Here is a 19,182-nt window from a genome sequence, read left to right on the forward strand (position 1 = left end):
CAAGAGAAGGTATTTCTCCTGTGAATTTTCATAGATTTTATCTATATTCCCAGGTTTTCTGGATGGTAGATTGTGACAAATTTCACATGAACTTGGATGTTGCTGCCATAGCTACCAGGAGAGAGGCCTTTATCATGGTGGAACCAAAGACCTTGATTGCAGGCTCTGTAAGGGCAAATCTAGGCTCTGCGTGAGAAATTACACCTGTGACTGAGTTAAGGGCAGGTGTAAGTCACCTAAGGTGGCCAACTCCTCCCCACCCAGTCCTGGCACCTAATTACTTCACCACCACTTTCAAGGATAGAAGAAGCCAAATGTTACTAACACTGTCCTATGCCCTATCACCACTTATTTATGTTCTATTTCTCTTGTGTGGTATTAGGTATTTAGTTCCTATACAAAACTACATGTTCAACCACTGGTAGTTCAACCAAATGTTTGTGGAGCAGAGATGGAAAATTTCAGCGTGATGGAACAAAGTGGAAATGTCACAATGCAAACAATGTATGTAACCAATAAAAGAAGTTATAAATCACTTCTTATAATTAGCGTCGTGTAGTGATAAGAGTGTCTGACTAGGATCTGGGAGAACCAGGTTCAAATCTCTACTCTTCCATGGAAGCATGCTGAGTGATCTTGGACCAGTCACAAACTCTTACCCTAACCTACCTAATAGGATTGTTGTGAGGATGAATTTAAGGAAAGGAAACAATGCAAGCCATGGCATGGCATAAATGAAGTAAATAAGCAAACATTTGCAGTTGTAATGTGTTTCCCAAACCCTCTAATGCATTTGAATTTCTGCTGAGCACCTGCCTGTAATAATGCTGGACATTTATAGAACATTGCTAGACTTATTTTCTATGAATTTTGAACTTTTATAACTATTTCGCACCCTTAAGACTAACCAACTTTATTGTAGCATAAGCTTTCGAGAGCCACAGCTCTTGAAGAGTGAGAGAGCTATGGCTCTCGAAAGCTTATGCTACGATCAAGTTGGTTAGTCTTAAAGGTGCTACTGGACTCTTTACTATTAGTGTGAATGGTTACCCACTACCCTAATATGAGGATTCTGCTTCCATAATCAATTGCAAAAATAACCATTTCGTTATAATTTCTGATCTATTAAACATTAAGTTCATTTGAATATATTGTGTGTGGGGTGGGGGAGGATTAAGAGTTATTAAAGCCAAAGGAAGGGGGGGGAGCATTAAGACCATTTTACTCTCTTTTTGAAAACTTCACAACAGCAATAGCCATGGATTTCACAATGTAAGTACAAATATTGCTCAAACAAGTATAAAACCACTCAAAGAATGCCAATCAAGATAATCTACGGCTGGCAAAAATAGGTATTATCTTATGTTGCTTCTGCAAGCTTTCAGAATCTTCTACTGGTCAACTGAAATATTATTTATGACTTAATGGTTGGGAAATTATTATACTTATTAAAAGACAATGAATCCCAGATTAAAGGCCTTCATTTTTGGCATTAGTATCTCTGTGATGAATAACAGAACAAGCAGTTAGTCAAAAATACACAATACTTATTAAATAAAGCAGTATACATTGGCTTCATTTATTTATATTGTGTTTTAAATTAAGTATCACAGTATATAGATATGTTTTGTGTCTTCTATATTTATTTAAGCACATTTATGTAAGGATACAATACTGAGCAATAACAGACATAAGATAAATTGGCAGAATTCAAGGACGAGCTTTTGAGAGGGAAGCCTTTGGACTCTCTAGATTGCAGAAAGAAGCATAAGAAGGTAAGAGAAATCTTAAGCTGAATGTGCAAGTGCATGGGTAACTACTATTACCACTTCTATTTATTCCTGAATACAGGAAATGTAAGTGACATGGGATCTGCAGAGCAATCAACATTAAAAATTGACAACTGAAAGTAAAGGAAAATGTGAAAAAGGATTTGAAGCTTGTAGTTGATGGAGTGATAGGAAGCCTGTACAAAGGCTTATGCTAGATGAAAACAAAAATGGGCGATGAAGCTATATTGGGAGAAAGAAGAAGCGGTGGAGGAATAAAGAGATTACAGGAATTCAACAAGAAATAAACAGGAAAAGAGATGGCAGATGTTTGGAGATGCTGAAAAAGAAACAGCAACGGGATTCAAATAGCTGAGAATTTTCTAGGCCTTTTAGGTTGTGGGAATTGTGTTTCATTAAAGGTCCTGTGCTGCCAGAGAACACTTTCAGAGGCCGCTTATCAAGGCTTCTCTCCTTCTCCTTTAAGTGTATATCTCAGATCTCACCTCTAGAGGAGAAGGTTTACAAGTGTCCAGCTACTCATCTCCACACGGCATTCGGACAGGACTAAAGAGGACTCCTACTCAATATAGGCTATTTTTTAAAATTCCAGCAGGTCTCACAAGATTGCAGCTGGCCTCCCACCTCTGTCACCCCAGTCATCAAAATTATGACAGGTTGTGATCTGAGCCTCAGATCTGTGACAGGTACACAGACCGTGGCAGCTCAGTATCCTTCCCCTGATGCCTGGATAGTGTTGGAATGGCTGCCAAGAGAATGGCTTTGCCGCATTCTCTCACTCCTGTGGCCAGGTCTGATCTTCTGGACAAGCTGACCTCAATCAGTAGGTTTGGAACAGAATCCAAATGCCGTGATGTTTGTAATGCTTTTTTCCTCCACTATGATTATGTTCATTGTAAATGCACTGGACCAGTAAAATCACAAACTAAAAACACACAGGCTTCATTTAGAATCAGCTGCTGTTCATAAAAGAAATAGAAGATTATACTCCTTACCTGTCTTCGCTGAAGCGACGACCAATCAAGACTTTACATTTGTCTTCAGGTAAACAAGCAGCGAGCAGAGGCACAGTCCGTAGTACTCTACTTTCCTTCAGTTAATATAGAATGTTAAAAAAAACACCCTAATTACAATTTCATTTTTTAATCCTGTCCTTAGCAAAAATAAGCACAGCAAATATAACATATGTAACTATGAATCCAGTAACAGGTGTCAGAATTAACCAACACGGTCAACACAAGGAAACAACTGATGAAATTGTACTGTAATATAACACTGCAATTCTTGTGCTATCTAAATTAGCTAATGCCGCCTAATCACTGACAGATGCTTGCAACGTGAAATTCACTGCCATTATTGTAAGCCTGAAATCACAAAGAAAAGGAGAAAAGCCAATATCCCTTGACAAAATAGTATACTTATACAGAATGGTTTCATTTTAAACCATTACCAACCAAAGATATACCTGGACTTACAAATGTAAAAAAGTAAGAAAAGTAGAAATAATAAGCATTAAGAGGATTGATTCTTGTCACCATAGACAAGAGGTACACTGATGAGAAGATATAACAGATGCATACAAAACATGAATGGCTTGAAAGGCATGAATAGGGTGGAATAGGTGTTCCATCCTAGATTCTAGATAGCTGGAGCTTTTGTCTCTAAAAATTATACAGAAAAAAACCACACATTTCTGAAATTGTATCCACATGTTAAAGGCCCAACTCCCATCATATGTGGATTGAACAAGCCCACTGAGGGTGCATTGAGTGAAGTGCTATTGTCAACTTTGTTTCCACAGGTGTCTTTCCTTCCCTTTTTATGATTTGAGTTGTCTTTATCTGGGGCATGTGTTTGTCAATATAAACGTTGAGGGTTTTTTTGTTTTTGTGCAAGTGTGCAGGGCAGGGAAGGGAGAAGGGGCACATATGACATGGGCCGCTTTCCCCTCAGCCTGCACTGATTGTGCGCCGAGTGAAGAGATTTTCCTTTGTGTTTTACACACACACACCCCTCTTTTCCTCCCCTGCACCTTGGAACACAGCTTTGCTCCTACTGGTATAGGTGTGAAAATGAGCAACGGTCTAGACAGACCAGGTCTAACGGGGTGTTTTTGTGCTGCTGTAATTCAAGAGAAGGGAGACTTTCCTTGTGATTTGGACTAAGGGAACTGAAGGGTTAAACTGCCTTCTCTCCCTCTAAATACCTATTGCCTTGGAGCTAGCAAAGAGAAGGGCACCACAGAGGCGCAAAGTTTTGCGCATAACAATAGCAATCCCTCTGCCCCAGCTACCATAGCTAGGTTGGTGTAGGACTGCATAGTTCATTCATTCATTCATTCAATTTATAGTCTGGGGAAGTTAGTTGGGATAGACACACTTTGTCATTTTCCTGCAGCCATGTCTCTGTTAGGCAACCCACATTTCCCCGCAACACCCCAGCAACACATGCAACCTTGTTCCTAACAGATCTGGTATTGCATAGTATTAATGTAGTGGGGGGTGCTGGTGGAAGTGGGTCCATTGTCAGTAGGTGGAATACTAGAAAGGTTGGATAAGCAACAAACATTACTGCTTGATGCGGAGTGCCTTTGTTAAGTCTCACTCTCATATTTACCAGCTCCCAATTGCACTTGAATAGTACATTTGCCAGACATTTTCACCACACAAATAAGTAGTAAGTAGTAAGTAAGAAGCTCAGGATCAGACTCCACAACATACTTGAGGTCTCAACATAGGCAACAGACTAGGGCTACAATCATGGTATAGTAGAGCAAGCAGTGTTGAATAGGTGCTGCACCCATCCTAGACACAGTTCATAATAGAGTGATGTTCCTTCTATCCTCTCATATCCTCTAACTCGTGTGGCTAAGGACTGCTCCCTGGCTGCGCGCGCCAGGCTAAGAGCCACAAGCTCTTAGCTCTCATCCTTCGGCTCCTGCCAAGAGGCTTGCGCATCCCTGCATGGTGTCCCAGTGAAATAGCCAGGCTAGCAAGGAGCACTACCTGTGAAGAGACAGAGGGGGGTGGAGGTGGGGCCTTGGGCCTGGAATCCAAATGGTCAGCAGCTGCAGACCAAAGGGAAGTATTGCAGGTATGTAGAAGTTGCAAAAGTATGTAATAATGAATATGCAGTAGCGATGGAACAAATAATGCAGTTGTAAAATAAGTAAGTTTTTAAATTTGAAACTTAAAATGTTGAATATAAGTATATCCAATGTAAGTAAGTATCATTGTATTTTATAGATAGTATCTTTAAAAAATTTGATGGGCAGAAACATTTCCTGTTTTATATATTTGGTGTGTGTGTAAACATTTCCTGTTTTATATATGCCTGGGGAGAAACATTTCCTATTCTATATATTCTGTTATATATAATTATTTTAAACTTATATAATCATGTCATATAATCCTCTTTTTTACTTTCTGTATTCCATCTAATCTTTAACTTTGTTTCTTAAAATAAATATATATATTTTAAAAAATATTTCAATTCATACACAAAACTAAAAAAATAATAGCTGGACTAAAAATAAACTTCATTTTAGTTTTCTATCTTAGAGACATAGTGGGCTGCTGTGTACACAAATCCTGCATGCACAGAAGAAACACTAGATTAGTTAATGTCTTCCCATTATTTCCAATCAGATCTCAATCCCAGTTCTGAAATTGTGCAAATGTGAGTGGTCAACTAATCTGCACCACACTGACCTTTTAAAACAAAGATATCAGTGTGACACAGAGAAACTTCAGTACGCTTAAACCACACAGAAATGGAATTCAACCCCTCAAGAGCCCTATTGACCCCAATACGGCTTAAGTATACTTTAAGGATGACTTAAATATGGGTTATGCCAATTATGCTTAAATACTCAACCACAGAGTAAAACAACATTAGAAGACATGTAAACCTCTTCAGAAAACAAGTATGAATCCTTCTGTCAGGGAAATTTAGTTTAGTCCGGGCAAGGGAAAGTCTGTATTTTTTTTAAAAAGTGAGCATTCCTACTACTTTCTAAGTGTGGTAAGGAGGAATGAGGCGAGTTTGAGGATCATTCTCCTTCTCACTCTGTGTGCGCACTAGTGAGAGTGTGTACATAAGGACAGAAAGGGAGACAAAGAGCAACGTCTGAACTGTCCCCAAGGGAGAATAGTAACTAAATGGACAGAGCTGAAACTCCCTGTCTAGTCTGTAGAAAATGCAGCTGCTGTCCCAATAAAAGGCAAACCTCAGTTTTAAGCATAATTGGAAGAGACAGTAGATTATCTCAGACCAACACATACATACTTTATAAACAAATTATGCTCAAATAGCAGTGATTTTTAATGTAGTAAAACTCTGGATTAATGGTGAATGGTGGGGACCCTATAGACATATTTTAATTTGCTTCTGAGTTGCTTTCGGATTTGTGTTTAAATCGATTACTTGTTTTCCTCTGAAATGGCTAATATGCAACATAAAACCTTTCAATACTTACATCTTCATTGTTCAAGAGGGAATATCATAGACAGTAAATGAAGTTTGTTAATGGCACAAGATCAATGCATGTGAACATTACACTCAAAAGATATTCTATGGTATGAAACATCCTTCATAGATTTTTAGATCAGCTTTATTTATATGTCAGGATCACTAAACTTTTTAAAATACATTTTAGGTAATGTATAGTTGGCATTCTAATGCAATAGAGTCATATTCCACTAGTCAAGCAAACTGAACCCCTTCACTGGAAGTTACTTTAACCTTCTACACATGATCCTTCTGCACATTGACTGAATGTATAGAGAGACAGAGTGGGTACAAATATGCTGAACTGCCCAGCACCATGAGGTAGCCACCACACATTGCCAGTGGCTGTGGTATGCTCCTCCCTTCCATGATTGGGCACTGCTTTCTGAACACTGCCAATCGAGGGAGGGAGTGTATACATGGACACTGGCTCCACATATAGGAACCATCCTGAGAAGCTTGTGATTACATAGAGGCTGGGCCAACGTGCTCATGCTTTTTCTTCCTCCCCATGTGTGTTCAGTCAATGTGTGGAGGGGTTGTGTGTAGAGGGTTTTTATTAAGAAGGGCAGAAAACCAGAAAAGAGAACTCTACAAGGAAATTCACATTTTTAGGAGATTCACTTTAAGCAGCTTCCCTCACTGAACCTCCAGATTGTTTCTTCAATAACTCAGTTTAAGACACCAGAATTTGAGTATCATTTCCATATCAGGGCCGTTTCTCTTTGATTAGGCCTTTCATCAAATCCCGAATTCCTTTTTAAACCTGGATACAGATATCAACAACAAACCTAAATACAGTACACTCCTGAATACACATTATGGGATCATAAGTTGATAGGCTGAAATGCTACTGCATTCTTAGGGACACAGTCATGTTAACTCAAAGCTATTAACGTTAAATTGGTGTATATTCATTTTAAATAGTATATTTTAAACATTTATTTTAAACTGGTTTTCTGTACATCACCCTTTAAATTCATGCCTATACTTTATTTTGAAAACCTACTTTGATTATCTTGCATTATTTAAACACAGGTGTATAAACATTCACATCATCTCTAGAAAGCAGAAGAAAAGGCAAAAACAATGGTAGATTCAGTCAAAATCTGGCTATGTCATGTAAACCTGCATGCAGTAGAAGAAACAAGAACAAGTAACATCTCTCTGTCAGCACACTAGTAGCTAATTGTTAAAGGCCTGTGAAATTTCTGTCTTATTTTTTCAGCCCTGCAGTCCCCCAAGCAATTATAACATTGAAATTGTTATTTTAATTTACATAAACATATCAATGTATGTATGCAAATTAGTAAGCTTTCCATTTTTCTGTCAGATATTGAAAACTAATCTTAACACCTTTAATATATTAAATTTGATGCCTCTTATTAATTCAGTGGGTTACAGTACAGAGTGAAAAAAAGTGGGGATGGAATCATTTTTAAAATAGGCTCACGCGTGGCTTCACAGACTTGTTAGTTAGGTAGTAGTAGTGAGTGATACTGCTGTGGAGGAGCCTTCCTCCACCTTAAATGCCTCTTCCATGGGAAGAAGAGCTACTTAAGCTGAAGGAAGGTGCCTTAGGCTGGAGGAAGGCATCAACCACTGGAGTGGTTGGATATAGGTTGGATCCACTGGAATAACTGTAGAAGCTACACATGGCTTAACATATTTTCATTCGTAACTTTGTCTTTTTGCTGAAAAATAAGTATTTATGTCATTTATAGTCTGCCTTTCTCACTGAGACTCAAGGCGGATTACACAGTGTGTGATTAGTACAGTAGTAATTGAACTTCGGCATTTCACACAGTGATACTCACCTCTGCTGGATGCTGGATGATGTACAAACAGGTGGAGACTCTCAAGGGATGGACTGGCAAAAATGGACACAAGCACACCTTTTGAGGACGGCTATAGAAGAGTAAGGGGGGGGGAAATCAGCAGAATAACAAGTTTCTAGTAAATTCTAGTACAAGTTCTGAAACAACTAAAACAGACAAAAATTCAGAAACAGCACACTTGAAAATATTTCAGGTACATCAAGGGGCATAACATAGGAATACTACCATGACTTCTGACCCTGTATGCTTATAATGAGGAGAAATGAACTTATTTTCAGCTATGATACGTTTCTAGTGATACTATGATTCTATATGGTACTTTTAAAAATGTTTTGTCTGTTGTCTCTTTCGAAAAGAATTAGGAGTAGTGTCCACTGATTCTTGATAGAAGTGGTCTTTTGAAATTATATATTTGGCACCACAAAGTTATTACTTGAAGTGAAATATCACGCAAGCCGGAATATAACTACCAACTTTCTTTACCCGGCATCTAACATGCTCTTTTCAAGACCAACAGTTTTAAAAACTGCCTGAACACACTTCTAAGATAAGTTTACATCTCATAATTAAACAGTTAGGTGATTTTCATATCTCTAGAGCACTTCTTTTGCTATTGTACTTTTCATTGGAGATTGTGCAAGAGAAGAGCTCAGTCAAGCACATCTATTAGAAGAAATGCCTGGCTAGCTATCTAGATAATAAAATGACATTAACTTATTCAAACACAATCATGCTCAAATATCTACTCACCTTCAAAAGGGGCCTTGAACAAGTCACTATTCTTCAGCATAACACAGATGTTGTAAATCACTTTGTATACTGAGAAGCTAGAGTGGTGTAGTGGTTTAAGTGTTGGGCTAGGACATGGGAGACCTAGGTTGAAATTCTTACTTCGTCATGGAAACTTGCCGGGTGACCTTGGACCAGTCAGCCTAATGTACCTCACAGGATTGTTGTATGGATAAAAAGGAGAAGAGAATGATATAAGCTCCTCTGGGTCCCCACTGGGGGAGGGAGAAAGGTGTGGGTATAAATGAAGTAAAATTTAAAAATAAATAAATAAATGATAGTCTTACAAAAATAATTGGAACAGTGGCTTGGACCCAAAAAGCCTCATCACCATCAAAAGGTGGTGTCCAGAGGGTGAGTGGCTTTGAGGGGCTCTTCAGGGGGCACAGTAGCTGTAGTTTGGGGTGGGGAGGCTACTCTCTCTTTTTCTCTTAAACTCCTCTCATACATGCTGTAAAGTCCGCCACTCAAGCAACAGGATTTTGGGAAGCTAGCCAATGCTTACAATATTTGGGCGGCAACAATTTTTGAATGAATGATGGCAGCAAAACTGTGAAACAGTCAGCAATCTGCTGTCTTTCAATATGTGGCACGACATCAATTATCAACTTTAAAAAAAAGGATGAGCTGGTGGTGGAAAGTACTTCTCTAAGCCAAAACTTTACAGGGCATTATGGTAACACCATACTTGATAAATCCTTATATCTACCTTCTTTTACTCCCTTCATACATTTTCCACTTAAGATGCCCTCATTAAATAAATATTCCATAGTGTGCATGCTTTACATAGATGGTCTAAATTTTATTTACAGTTCTAAGAATGCAAGTAATTTCAGCTTTACAATTATACCTGTGGGAAATTACTCCTATGTTTATAAATTATCCCTCCCACACACACATATATACTAATGGATATTATAGATTAGGGCAGAAATTTGCAGAATGGCTTTTCCACGAACAAGTAGAATATATGAAGAAATAGCACGGAATGTTTATTTTGACAAACTTTACATGAACAGCAATAAGTTTTAAGAAGCTGTACTCATAAATAATGTTAATAAATCAATATAAAGCAAACAGCACCACAAACCAGACATTCCAGTTTACCTGTGAGTTTCAAAAGAAAAAGAAAAAACCTAGAAGGAAGGGGGAATTCTGCAAATGTCCATTCTCTTTGAGAAGAAGTTCCTGAGATATACTATTTAGTACCTTGCAGGTCAATCACGACCAACCTGCAGAAACCAATAGACAGACAGTGTCTCATCAGCACTAGTGCAATGTGATCTTACCCTGGTCTGAAATCCTGTTTCAGTAAACAGACTATCAGTGTTTACACTACTTGCAGTTTACAACAGCCACGCAAAGAAGCACAAGGCACACACAACATGGGCCACATCTTTATCTTACAGGTAAAGGTTGTCACTGTTGTGATTACAGGAATGCAGGATACCTGTGTTTAAAACAGATGAGATACTGGTATCCCTCTTTCCTGGGAAGGAAGCAATAAACTCCCCCAGATCTCAGACTGAAAGGAGATTGTTTCCCTCTATGGAGACAAATAGGCACGATAGAGATGATCATTTGCCTATCTGCCAGCAAGGAGCAAGATTGCTGTTTTTGATATCCTGAGTTACAGTCATAAAAGTTGAGGTTGGGAAATGTGCTGGATAGCACATGTAGGGAACTCAAACCCAATTCTAGGATAGGTTGGGGAGAAAGCCTTCCAGCTGGGAGGGAAAGAGTTAAAAGGATTAGTCACCTTGTGAAAGTTGCAGAAACCAAGGACCAGGAAACAGAGATAACGAAGTCTGCCTTGACCAGCCCCTATTTCAAAGTTCCAGCTTTGCATGCATCCATTCCTTGGAATAGAAATGCCAGTGACTTGAGCAAACTAGTTAGCATCTTGATTTTGTTCCTTTTTATTTTGCTTCAGTAACATTCTTGCTAAAATTCTGAGGCTATTTTTCCTATACTCTTGTGCTCCCAGAAATTAGAAATATTTGTAAGTTAATAAGATCACTTTGTTTCTTTAAAAGAGACTAACAAAAGGCTCTTATCCAAAACACCTGTCCATTAATGCCTAGACCAAAACTCATGACTAGATTGGAATTAGATTAAGAAGGAGACATGCATGCCCCCTCCCCGCATGTCTATCAGCTCCTTCAAAAGCTGATAAGCAAAGGAAGGGCAGAGTTTGAGTGGTGGCAAGGGGAGTACATCTAGAAAATGTTTTTTGTGGTTTTGTACCAAGGGCTGTTAAGTGAAATGTTTAACATGACTGGGTAATTCTACTGTGGGATGTTGCCAGGTTATCAAGCAGCAGCCAGCAGGAGAGCTTCAGCCAGCCAACACCTTTTAAAAAAGCAACAACCTGTCAGTATTCATTTCATTTCCCTACTCTTAGTGACTGACAATAATAAGTTACCTTTCCATAGAAAACTCTGCATATGTCTTCCTGCCTTCTTTGTGGTTTGTTGCTTGTGTCATTTCAGAAAGTGAGGGAGGCTTCGACTGCAGCCTCCTCCCCTCAAGCCATCATTGCACTTTCATTATTCCCTATCAAGGACTTCCAGGGGGGGGGAGTATTGTTTTTCAACCAAATGTCAACAAGTGTCTTCTGCCTGCCCTTCAAAGAACCCCTGGTTTCAAGCAAATTGGGCAGTGTTTGAATTCAACAGACCCCTAAGCAAGCCAAGGCTCTTCTACTTTCACAAGAAAAAGTATCTCTCCAGCCCACAAGAAGGGAGGTAGAGGAGAATAGCAGCTCTCTGCTGCTAGGATTGGCTGGGAGTGCTCTTTGCTTCTCTCTTGCAACGCTCTGATTAGAAGGGAGAAATTTTCCAAGAAATCAATACAGATTCAAAGTGAAATGTGAGTTCATGCAGCATTGTTGGTAAATGCTGTAATTTGAAACACATGCATTTTCCAAAAATGTTTTAAATATGTTTTAAAGGGAAGGAAGATCTAGCCACTTAGGGCTAATTTTGGGTGAAGATATATTATTGATGGTAAAGGTAAATTTGAAGTTAGATTATAATTTGTAGCATGTATAAATCTTTTCATAGAGAAAATTGGTACTTATTCCTAATTCTTATTGTCTTCTTTTCTTTTTTATCTTTGTCTTTTTTGTGATTTTTTAAATTAACTTGGAATAATCTTTTAATAAAAACTCTTATAAAAAAGAAACACATTTTTTTTACAGGGAGGGATTTCTTGACTGCCAAGTAACTAGGAGTGGTGTTTCTGTTCTAGAGAGTCACAAGTAAGACCCAGAAACAATCATTTTTGTGATTTTTACAGCTTGTGATTTTCATTATGCACATTCCTAGTGGCATCTTACTTCATATGACAGGAGGGAAGGGTGCAAGTGGTCAAGTCCTCTTTTTACATAAGCAGATCTCCCACCGCCTCTTGGGTGCTCTCTGGCAAGGAAAGCAGGGAAGGAGAGTGGATCATAAGAGTCAAAATAATTCAAGCTGCATCCACAGAATCTGTAGGTTATTGTATAAGCCATCCAACTGGGCTCAGCACTTGATTTTTCAAGGGGTGTACAGCTCCTACTTGTACCAGGGGTTTACAGGAACTGGAGACCAAGTCCTATGAGGAAAGGTTGAAGGAGCTTGGTATGATTAGCCTCGAGAGGAGACGACTGAGAGGTGATATGATAACCATCTTCAAGTACTTGAAGGGCTGTCATATAGAGGATGGCATGGAGTTGTTTTCCATTGCCCCAAAAGGTTGTATCAGAACCAACAGGTTCAAATTAAATCAAAAGAGTTTTTGGTTAAACATTAGGAAGAACTTCCTGACAGAGTGGTGCCTCAGTGGAAAAGGCTTCCTCAGGAGCTGATGGGCTCTCCTTCTTTGGACATTTTTAAGCAGAGGCTAGATGGCCATCTGACAGCAATGCTGATTCTGTGAACTTAGGCAGATCATGAGAGGAAGGGCAGGAAGCGTTACATCAGTGCTTAGTTCTCGTGGCCCCTTCTTACATGCCTAGGGTAATGCTGATCGCCACTTTGGGTTCAGGAAGCAATTTTCTCCAGGCAAGTTTGGCTAGGGATCCTGCTGGTGTTTTCTCATCTTCTGGGCATGGAGCAGGGGGTCACTGGGGGTGTGGGGGTAGTTGTTAATTTCCTGCACTGTGTAGAGGGTTGGACTAGATAACCATGGAGGTCCCTTCCAACCCTATGCTTCTATGATTCTATAGCAATAATGAAGTTGCCTGGTCTTCTAATCACATAAGTTCTCCTATCAACAACATGTATGTCCTATCAGCATTCACCTTCCTTTTGATAAATTTCTTCCAATGTGACCACCTTCACTTACGTCCTTAGGGACACCACTGTTGCATCTGGATCAGAAGGGAGGTAAACACAAAGCTATAAGTTATGAGTTTACCAATGACACAAAGCTCTAAGTGTCAAATAAGGTTTTGCATGAGATTCACATACATCTTGAACAATACTGGCAACAAGACTGATCCTGTTAATTCTGACAGGTGAGTCAGAAGTCATCCATTACTCCTTCTTGAATCTTCCCAGCAGGCCAGAGCTGAATTAGCTTAAACCAGTCTACAGTTTAACCCACTTAAATGACATGAAAGGATTTCATGTTTATTATTTTCAATGCCATTGAACAAAACATAAGAACTAGTAGTCATTTTTCCTTCTTCATAGGTAGATAATCTAAAGCAAAGGTCCCCAGCCTTTTAAAGCCTGCAGACACCTTTGCAATTCTAACACAGGTTGGTGGATGCAACTACAAAATAGCTGCCACAGGAGGCAGGAACTGAAGTTATACATAACTCTAGTGGTAATACGTCAATATTTTAGAAAGAAGCCCTGCTTAACAGGATGTCATTATAAATGCACAACATTCAAAAATAGTTCTTTCATACATACAACTTACCTTCAGTCATACAGAGAAGTTTCTCTTGTGCTATGGTGACAGCTGCTACTGAAAGAAATGTTGTTTTTTAAAACCTGCTCAGGCAAATAGATAACCAAGGGTCAATAAGAAGCCCTGCTAGAGAAAATCCCACCTGGCCTTGCCCATTTTTTAAAAACACTCGTTGGGCACCAGGAAATGTGTTGGTGGGTACCATATGCCCACAGGTACAATGTTGCGGACCTTTGATCTAAAGGATACTAAACCAATGCCTGCATGAAATTCCACCTGAAACCAGAATGAAAAAGGTCCAGAAAAAACTGTCTTCTTATTACAAGAGTTTTGAGTTCATCGGCCACCATGAGGTCAATTATTCTGCCCAAGAATTATACACTTGAGAGTACTCAGATCTAAGGATGACTCCTTTTAGATGTAACTACCATCTTCTCCTAGGAAGAGTGAACCACACATTCATGAAGGGATCATTCATCCCCCTTCCCCATGGAAAAGCTTGATACCATTTTAATTCCATTTGTTCTGTTAACTTCTCCATTAATAATGTTCTCTCTGTGACTCCCGTATGCTCTTTCATTTCTCTGTATCTGATTATCTCTCTGTACCACCATAGACCTGCATCCCTATTTCTAGTCCCCCCCCCACTTTTTCTTCTCAACCCCCTTCTCTCTTTCTCTCCCTCTATATCTGTCCCTTCTCCCCTGGTGAGTATGTAGTAGCTACATCTTTCAGCGTGTTCCCTTTTCTATTTTTCTTGCAATGCGTGTCTTTCTGTCTGCTGTGCCCTCTCTGCACATTTTAACTCTAAGCTGTTTTTGTGTTTGAGAGAGAGAAGGTGGAGTATAAAGGTAAGAATAAATACAGCAACTATGAAGTTCAAGCACACAGAAAAGTGTTTCCACCAGCTGTTTCCTGGCTTTAGAACTCCCTTTCTGAGGAGGTCTGAAAATGACCAAGCTTAGGAATTCTCAGAAGCAATACAAGATTTATTTAAATGAACTTTTAATGACTTGTTGTATTATATGATGTTAGACGACAACGGGAGTTATATGTTTAATTTCTCAGCATGTGTTATCTATATTGTTAAACTGTTACTAAGGACCTAAAATCTATGCAATAGAGCTGGGTGAAGGAATTCAATGAATAAACGTGTTTACTAATTTCTAGTTCCAGTATTTTCCAGTTGCAAACTCTTTCATTGAGACATTTTTCAAACACTGTATGGGCTTCTGTCATATATAGTTCTTTTGAAGGTGGCAGTAAAATAATATGATCACAGATGTGCCAACCCCTGGGGGACAAAATTTTAAAAATGCAAGAACTACAGGAAAACTAAAATGAAAGGAATGTGTGTGCGGGGGAGGGGGAGTATGAGAAATCACAGCCAACTTACTGATTGTTTCTTGTAAAAGAATTTAAAAGGCAAAGAAAAACATTGGAACAGGTGCTCACAATCTTTGCTTCAATCTATTCACAGGCTATAATAAGCGCCTAATTTCCTGAATAAAAATGAGATTTCAGATAACTTTTTCTTTTACTGAATCATTCATTTAAAATATGTTATTTGAAAATGAGTAGTGATTCACTTGTGAAAGTAATCCATATTTAACACCCCAGTCATCCATAACAAGAGGTTTGCATATTACTCTTGTCACTGGAGCCTGAGAGCCTGAGTCAAAAACAGGGTAAGAACAAATTAACTTCACATGTGCCAGAATTCCCAATAACAGTAGCTTCTGAAGGCTACCGAGTCCAATAAGTTTCTAATTAGGACCAGACGCCCTGGGAAACCAGATTTCATACCTGGCTTGGCAATCCTTAATGCTTCTGCAGCACCCTAAGGCCTCGCAGGCACTACAGCAGCCCTTTGGATTGCTGTCCCAATGCTAGGTAAACATTAGCAGGAGAGGAAAGCTGGCTGGTGTGACTGATTTATTATTGGTCTAAACCAGTGGTTCTCAACCTGGGGCCATATGGCCCCCCAGGGGGCCCCAGGATATTCCAAGGGGGGCACAGGTAACAATTGTATAAATGGGGTGCCACAGCATGAGACTAGGGGGCCACAGAGGGAAGTGAGAAGTGAAAAAAACAGAGAAGTGACCGGGAAAAGAAAACAGAAAAGACAGTGTGTGGGGTGCTGTTTCTTCATGCATGTGTAACCCTGAGTCCACTAGGGGGAGCTAAAGAGCAGGGGTATTCCATATAAGGAAGAAAAAGTGCAATTTCCCCAGAGTTATTGGGAGGCCTGAAGGACTGTACATATTTGATATTCTAGGTATGAGAATTCCCATACGTTGATTGGCTATCAGTTTGTATTTTGATTGTTGTTGTGAATGTTTGTAATGGATGTTATATGAATCTTCTGAGAGTTATTGGAGGGCCTGAGCTGCCCTCCAGCTTTATTATAAAAGCATGTATTCATAGGCCAGGGCTACATGGAACTCTTGAAAGGAGGAGCAGACAGACCAAGACAGCGCAGAGCTGCAAGTGTGTTCACCTTCAAGGGACTACAGAAGCCAGAAAGGACTGAGCCCCTGGTACTGCTTTACATGTAAACTTTTTCTTGAATGTAATATTGGAGTTTTGACAAAGATTTTTTGAAATGGCAGATTACGACTGAGAGCCGTAAACTCCTTGTAGTGCTGCAGTTTTCTCTTGGGCTGATTTATTGCCCTGTGATGTGATAACATTGGTCTTGGGCTGATACCTTGGAAAGGAGTGACAAGCAAAAGTTTTATTGAAGGGGACTGAAAACCTAACACATGACTTTCTTCATTCTATGCACTTCTATGCATCTTTTGCAACTGTGGACTTTTGCATCGCTGTAATCTTGTGCAACAGTGGTAGAGGCTTTGTTCTCCCTTGTATGTGAACATTGTTGTTTATTATGGTCTAGAGGGTGGTCTAGAAATGTGATGTGATAAAATAAAATAAATATTAGCCGTGTTGTATTCCCTTTTTGGGGAGTATTTTTTTTTGTAAATTTGTAGATTTCAGTTTCTCAGTAAGAACTGCATGTGTGCATTTTGTGTGGCTATTTATGCTTATTTGTTCCTTGGCTATTTACAAACAAGACATTGAAACAGCTACCTTCAAGTACAACACCTTTATCGACATATAAAATAGCTACCTTTATACCGGTAGGACAGGGGGGCCACGGGAAGGAAACAAGGTCGGAAGGGGGCCACGGTCGGAAAAAGGTTGAGAAAGTTTCTTTTTAGTCTGTGAAAGTTGGGTTTGCTGAATCATTCCTGAAGAGGCTGAATACATGCTGCTTTCTACGAGTTAAGAGCCCCATTCACTTTGATGTCCAGAACAAATAAGGCCAAATATCCACTTCTTAAAGTTCAAAGAAAGGACCTCCTTGATTTTGTTCAGATTCCATGTCTACTTAAACTTTGGATTCCTTTTAAATGCTGCCAAAAAGGATGACAATTAGTGCCAGCTTTGATCGAGAGTCCTCTCTTGTTGACACCTATGCTGACACCACCAATCCAATCTACATTACCATCAAACAGCCGACCTATTGTAACAATTTTCAGTCACAACTCCACTGGTCTAAATCTGAACAAGTGTAGCAAAATATTTGAAAGACAGTTACAATATTTGGTTATCACGCATTGAAGTTAAGAGCTGAACATAAAAAACATACTCATGTATAAGGGCTTTAAAACAGCAATTATATATCTTGAAAAGATTAATACACAACCTTGACTTTTTGACATCAAAAACAGTTAATGAACACTTCGGGAGGAAAGAAGGGGATAATACGGGTACTATATGTAGTATCATTTATGGTGATATACAAATTACAAACTAACAAGTCACCTGGCTTGGACAGCAAATTACAAAAGTTCTTGTTGAGCTCTTAACAAAAATATGCAATTTACTACTCCAGTCGGCAAGGAATGTAGGAAAGGAACTATCTTTTTGAAAAGGGATCTAGAATAAGTTACAGGAAATTACAGGCTAGTTGGCAAAACATCTTTTTGAGTCAACTGGTGGAATTAAGCTCATAGAAGAATGCACGATCCTGAGCAAGCCTCAACATGGCTTCTGTAAAGGCCAGTCATGCCTCACAAACTTTCCTTTTCTTTCTTTGATCCAGAAAACATTATATACTAAAACATCCAAAAATACTTTCACTAAGTCCATCCCCAAAGGATCCTAAGTAACTTTAGCAGTGATGCAGTTTTTGTAATAGAAGGAAACAAGCAGTGAGTTATACTAGAACTGATGCTGTTCAATTTATCCATAAAAGATCCAGAATGGGGATGAAACAAGATGGCCAATAGTGTGCATCTCATCAAATTATTCAGGATGTGAAAAACAAAGCAAACTGCAAGGAGCTCCAAAAGGATTTGTGCAGGCAAAAACATGGCAAATGAGGTTCAATGTGAATGTACAGCAAAGCAGACTCGAGTAAGGAAAAACTCCAGATTTTAAATATGATAGAGTTTTAATTGACAGTGACTGTCCAGGAAAAAAAATCTTGGAGTTACAGTGGGTAGCTCAGTGGAACTATTAGTTTGTAAATGGTGAAAAGGGGAAATTCTATGCTAGGTATTATTAGGAAGGAATTGAAAATAAGACAGCCAGTATTATTAAACCCATCTATATATGTATGGCACAGCGGCACTCAGAATATAATGCATAATTTGTCTGGCAGTGCCTGGTGTCTGCACCATCCACCCCTTGCAGCAGCCCAATCCCAAGATGGCAGGACTTGGGTGGGCAGGCAAACTGGCCCTGGTTGAGCTGGGAGGGGAGGTGATAGGTGGACTGAAAGGCAGAGGCAGCCCTTATGGCCAATAGGTTGAGGAGAAGGGTACTCAGGCCAGCCAGGGAGGAATTGGAAGGAGTGAGACAAGGAAACTCTGTGAAAATGAGCTCCTTGGAGGGCCGAGAAGAACGCAGAGCAGACAGAAAAAATCACACTAAATGCGCAAGACCTTATGATTTCTATTAACTCCTTTAAAAAGAAAGGATTTATGTACGTAATTCCCATTAACAAAAGGTAATATAAATTGGCCACAAATCAAATGGGAACGGCCTTATGGTTACTTGCATTATGTCTATATTTTACATGAATGGCACTGGGCTTGATAGAAAGCGTTTTAAGAACTGTCTTACACATAGTATATTACATGGGCCGGGGGGCGGGGGGAGAAGCTTTGACGGGGAAAGCCAAGAACTAATCAACTTGAGACTGTTGACTTTTTAAAATGGATTTTGAGCCTGTAGTTGGCAAGACTGTAAGCTGAGTAGTGACACTTAATAGTGTCTTCATTTTGCTGAATAAGGTGTGGCACTAATGGTAAATTAAATTCTGCCATTAATAACAAATCATT

General features: G+C 39.3%; 1 protein-coding gene across 1 annotated transcript in view; it reads right to left on the reverse strand.

The window, feature by feature from the left end:
* The window catches only part of DTWD2 (DTW domain containing 2), a 96,709-nt gene that overhangs the window by 52,001 nt on the left and 25,526 nt on the right, over positions 1-19,182 (reverse strand). Inside the window, exons 2-3 of the mRNA XM_054986159.1 lie at positions 8,117-8,207; positions 2,786-2,880 (exon numbers count right to left, since the gene is read on the reverse strand). Coding sequence (XP_054842134.1) covers positions 2,786-2,880; positions 8,117-8,207 — 186 coding nt within the window. The remainder of the gene's footprint in view (positions 1-2,785; positions 2,881-8,116; positions 8,208-19,182) is intronic.

Source organism: Eublepharis macularius, chromosome 8 (genome assembly GCF_028583425.1).
Source record: "Eublepharis macularius isolate TG4126 chromosome 8, MPM_Emac_v1.0, whole genome shotgun sequence".
In the NCBI taxonomy this organism is placed as follows: domain Eukaryota; kingdom Metazoa; phylum Chordata; class Lepidosauria; order Squamata; family Eublepharidae; genus Eublepharis; species Eublepharis macularius.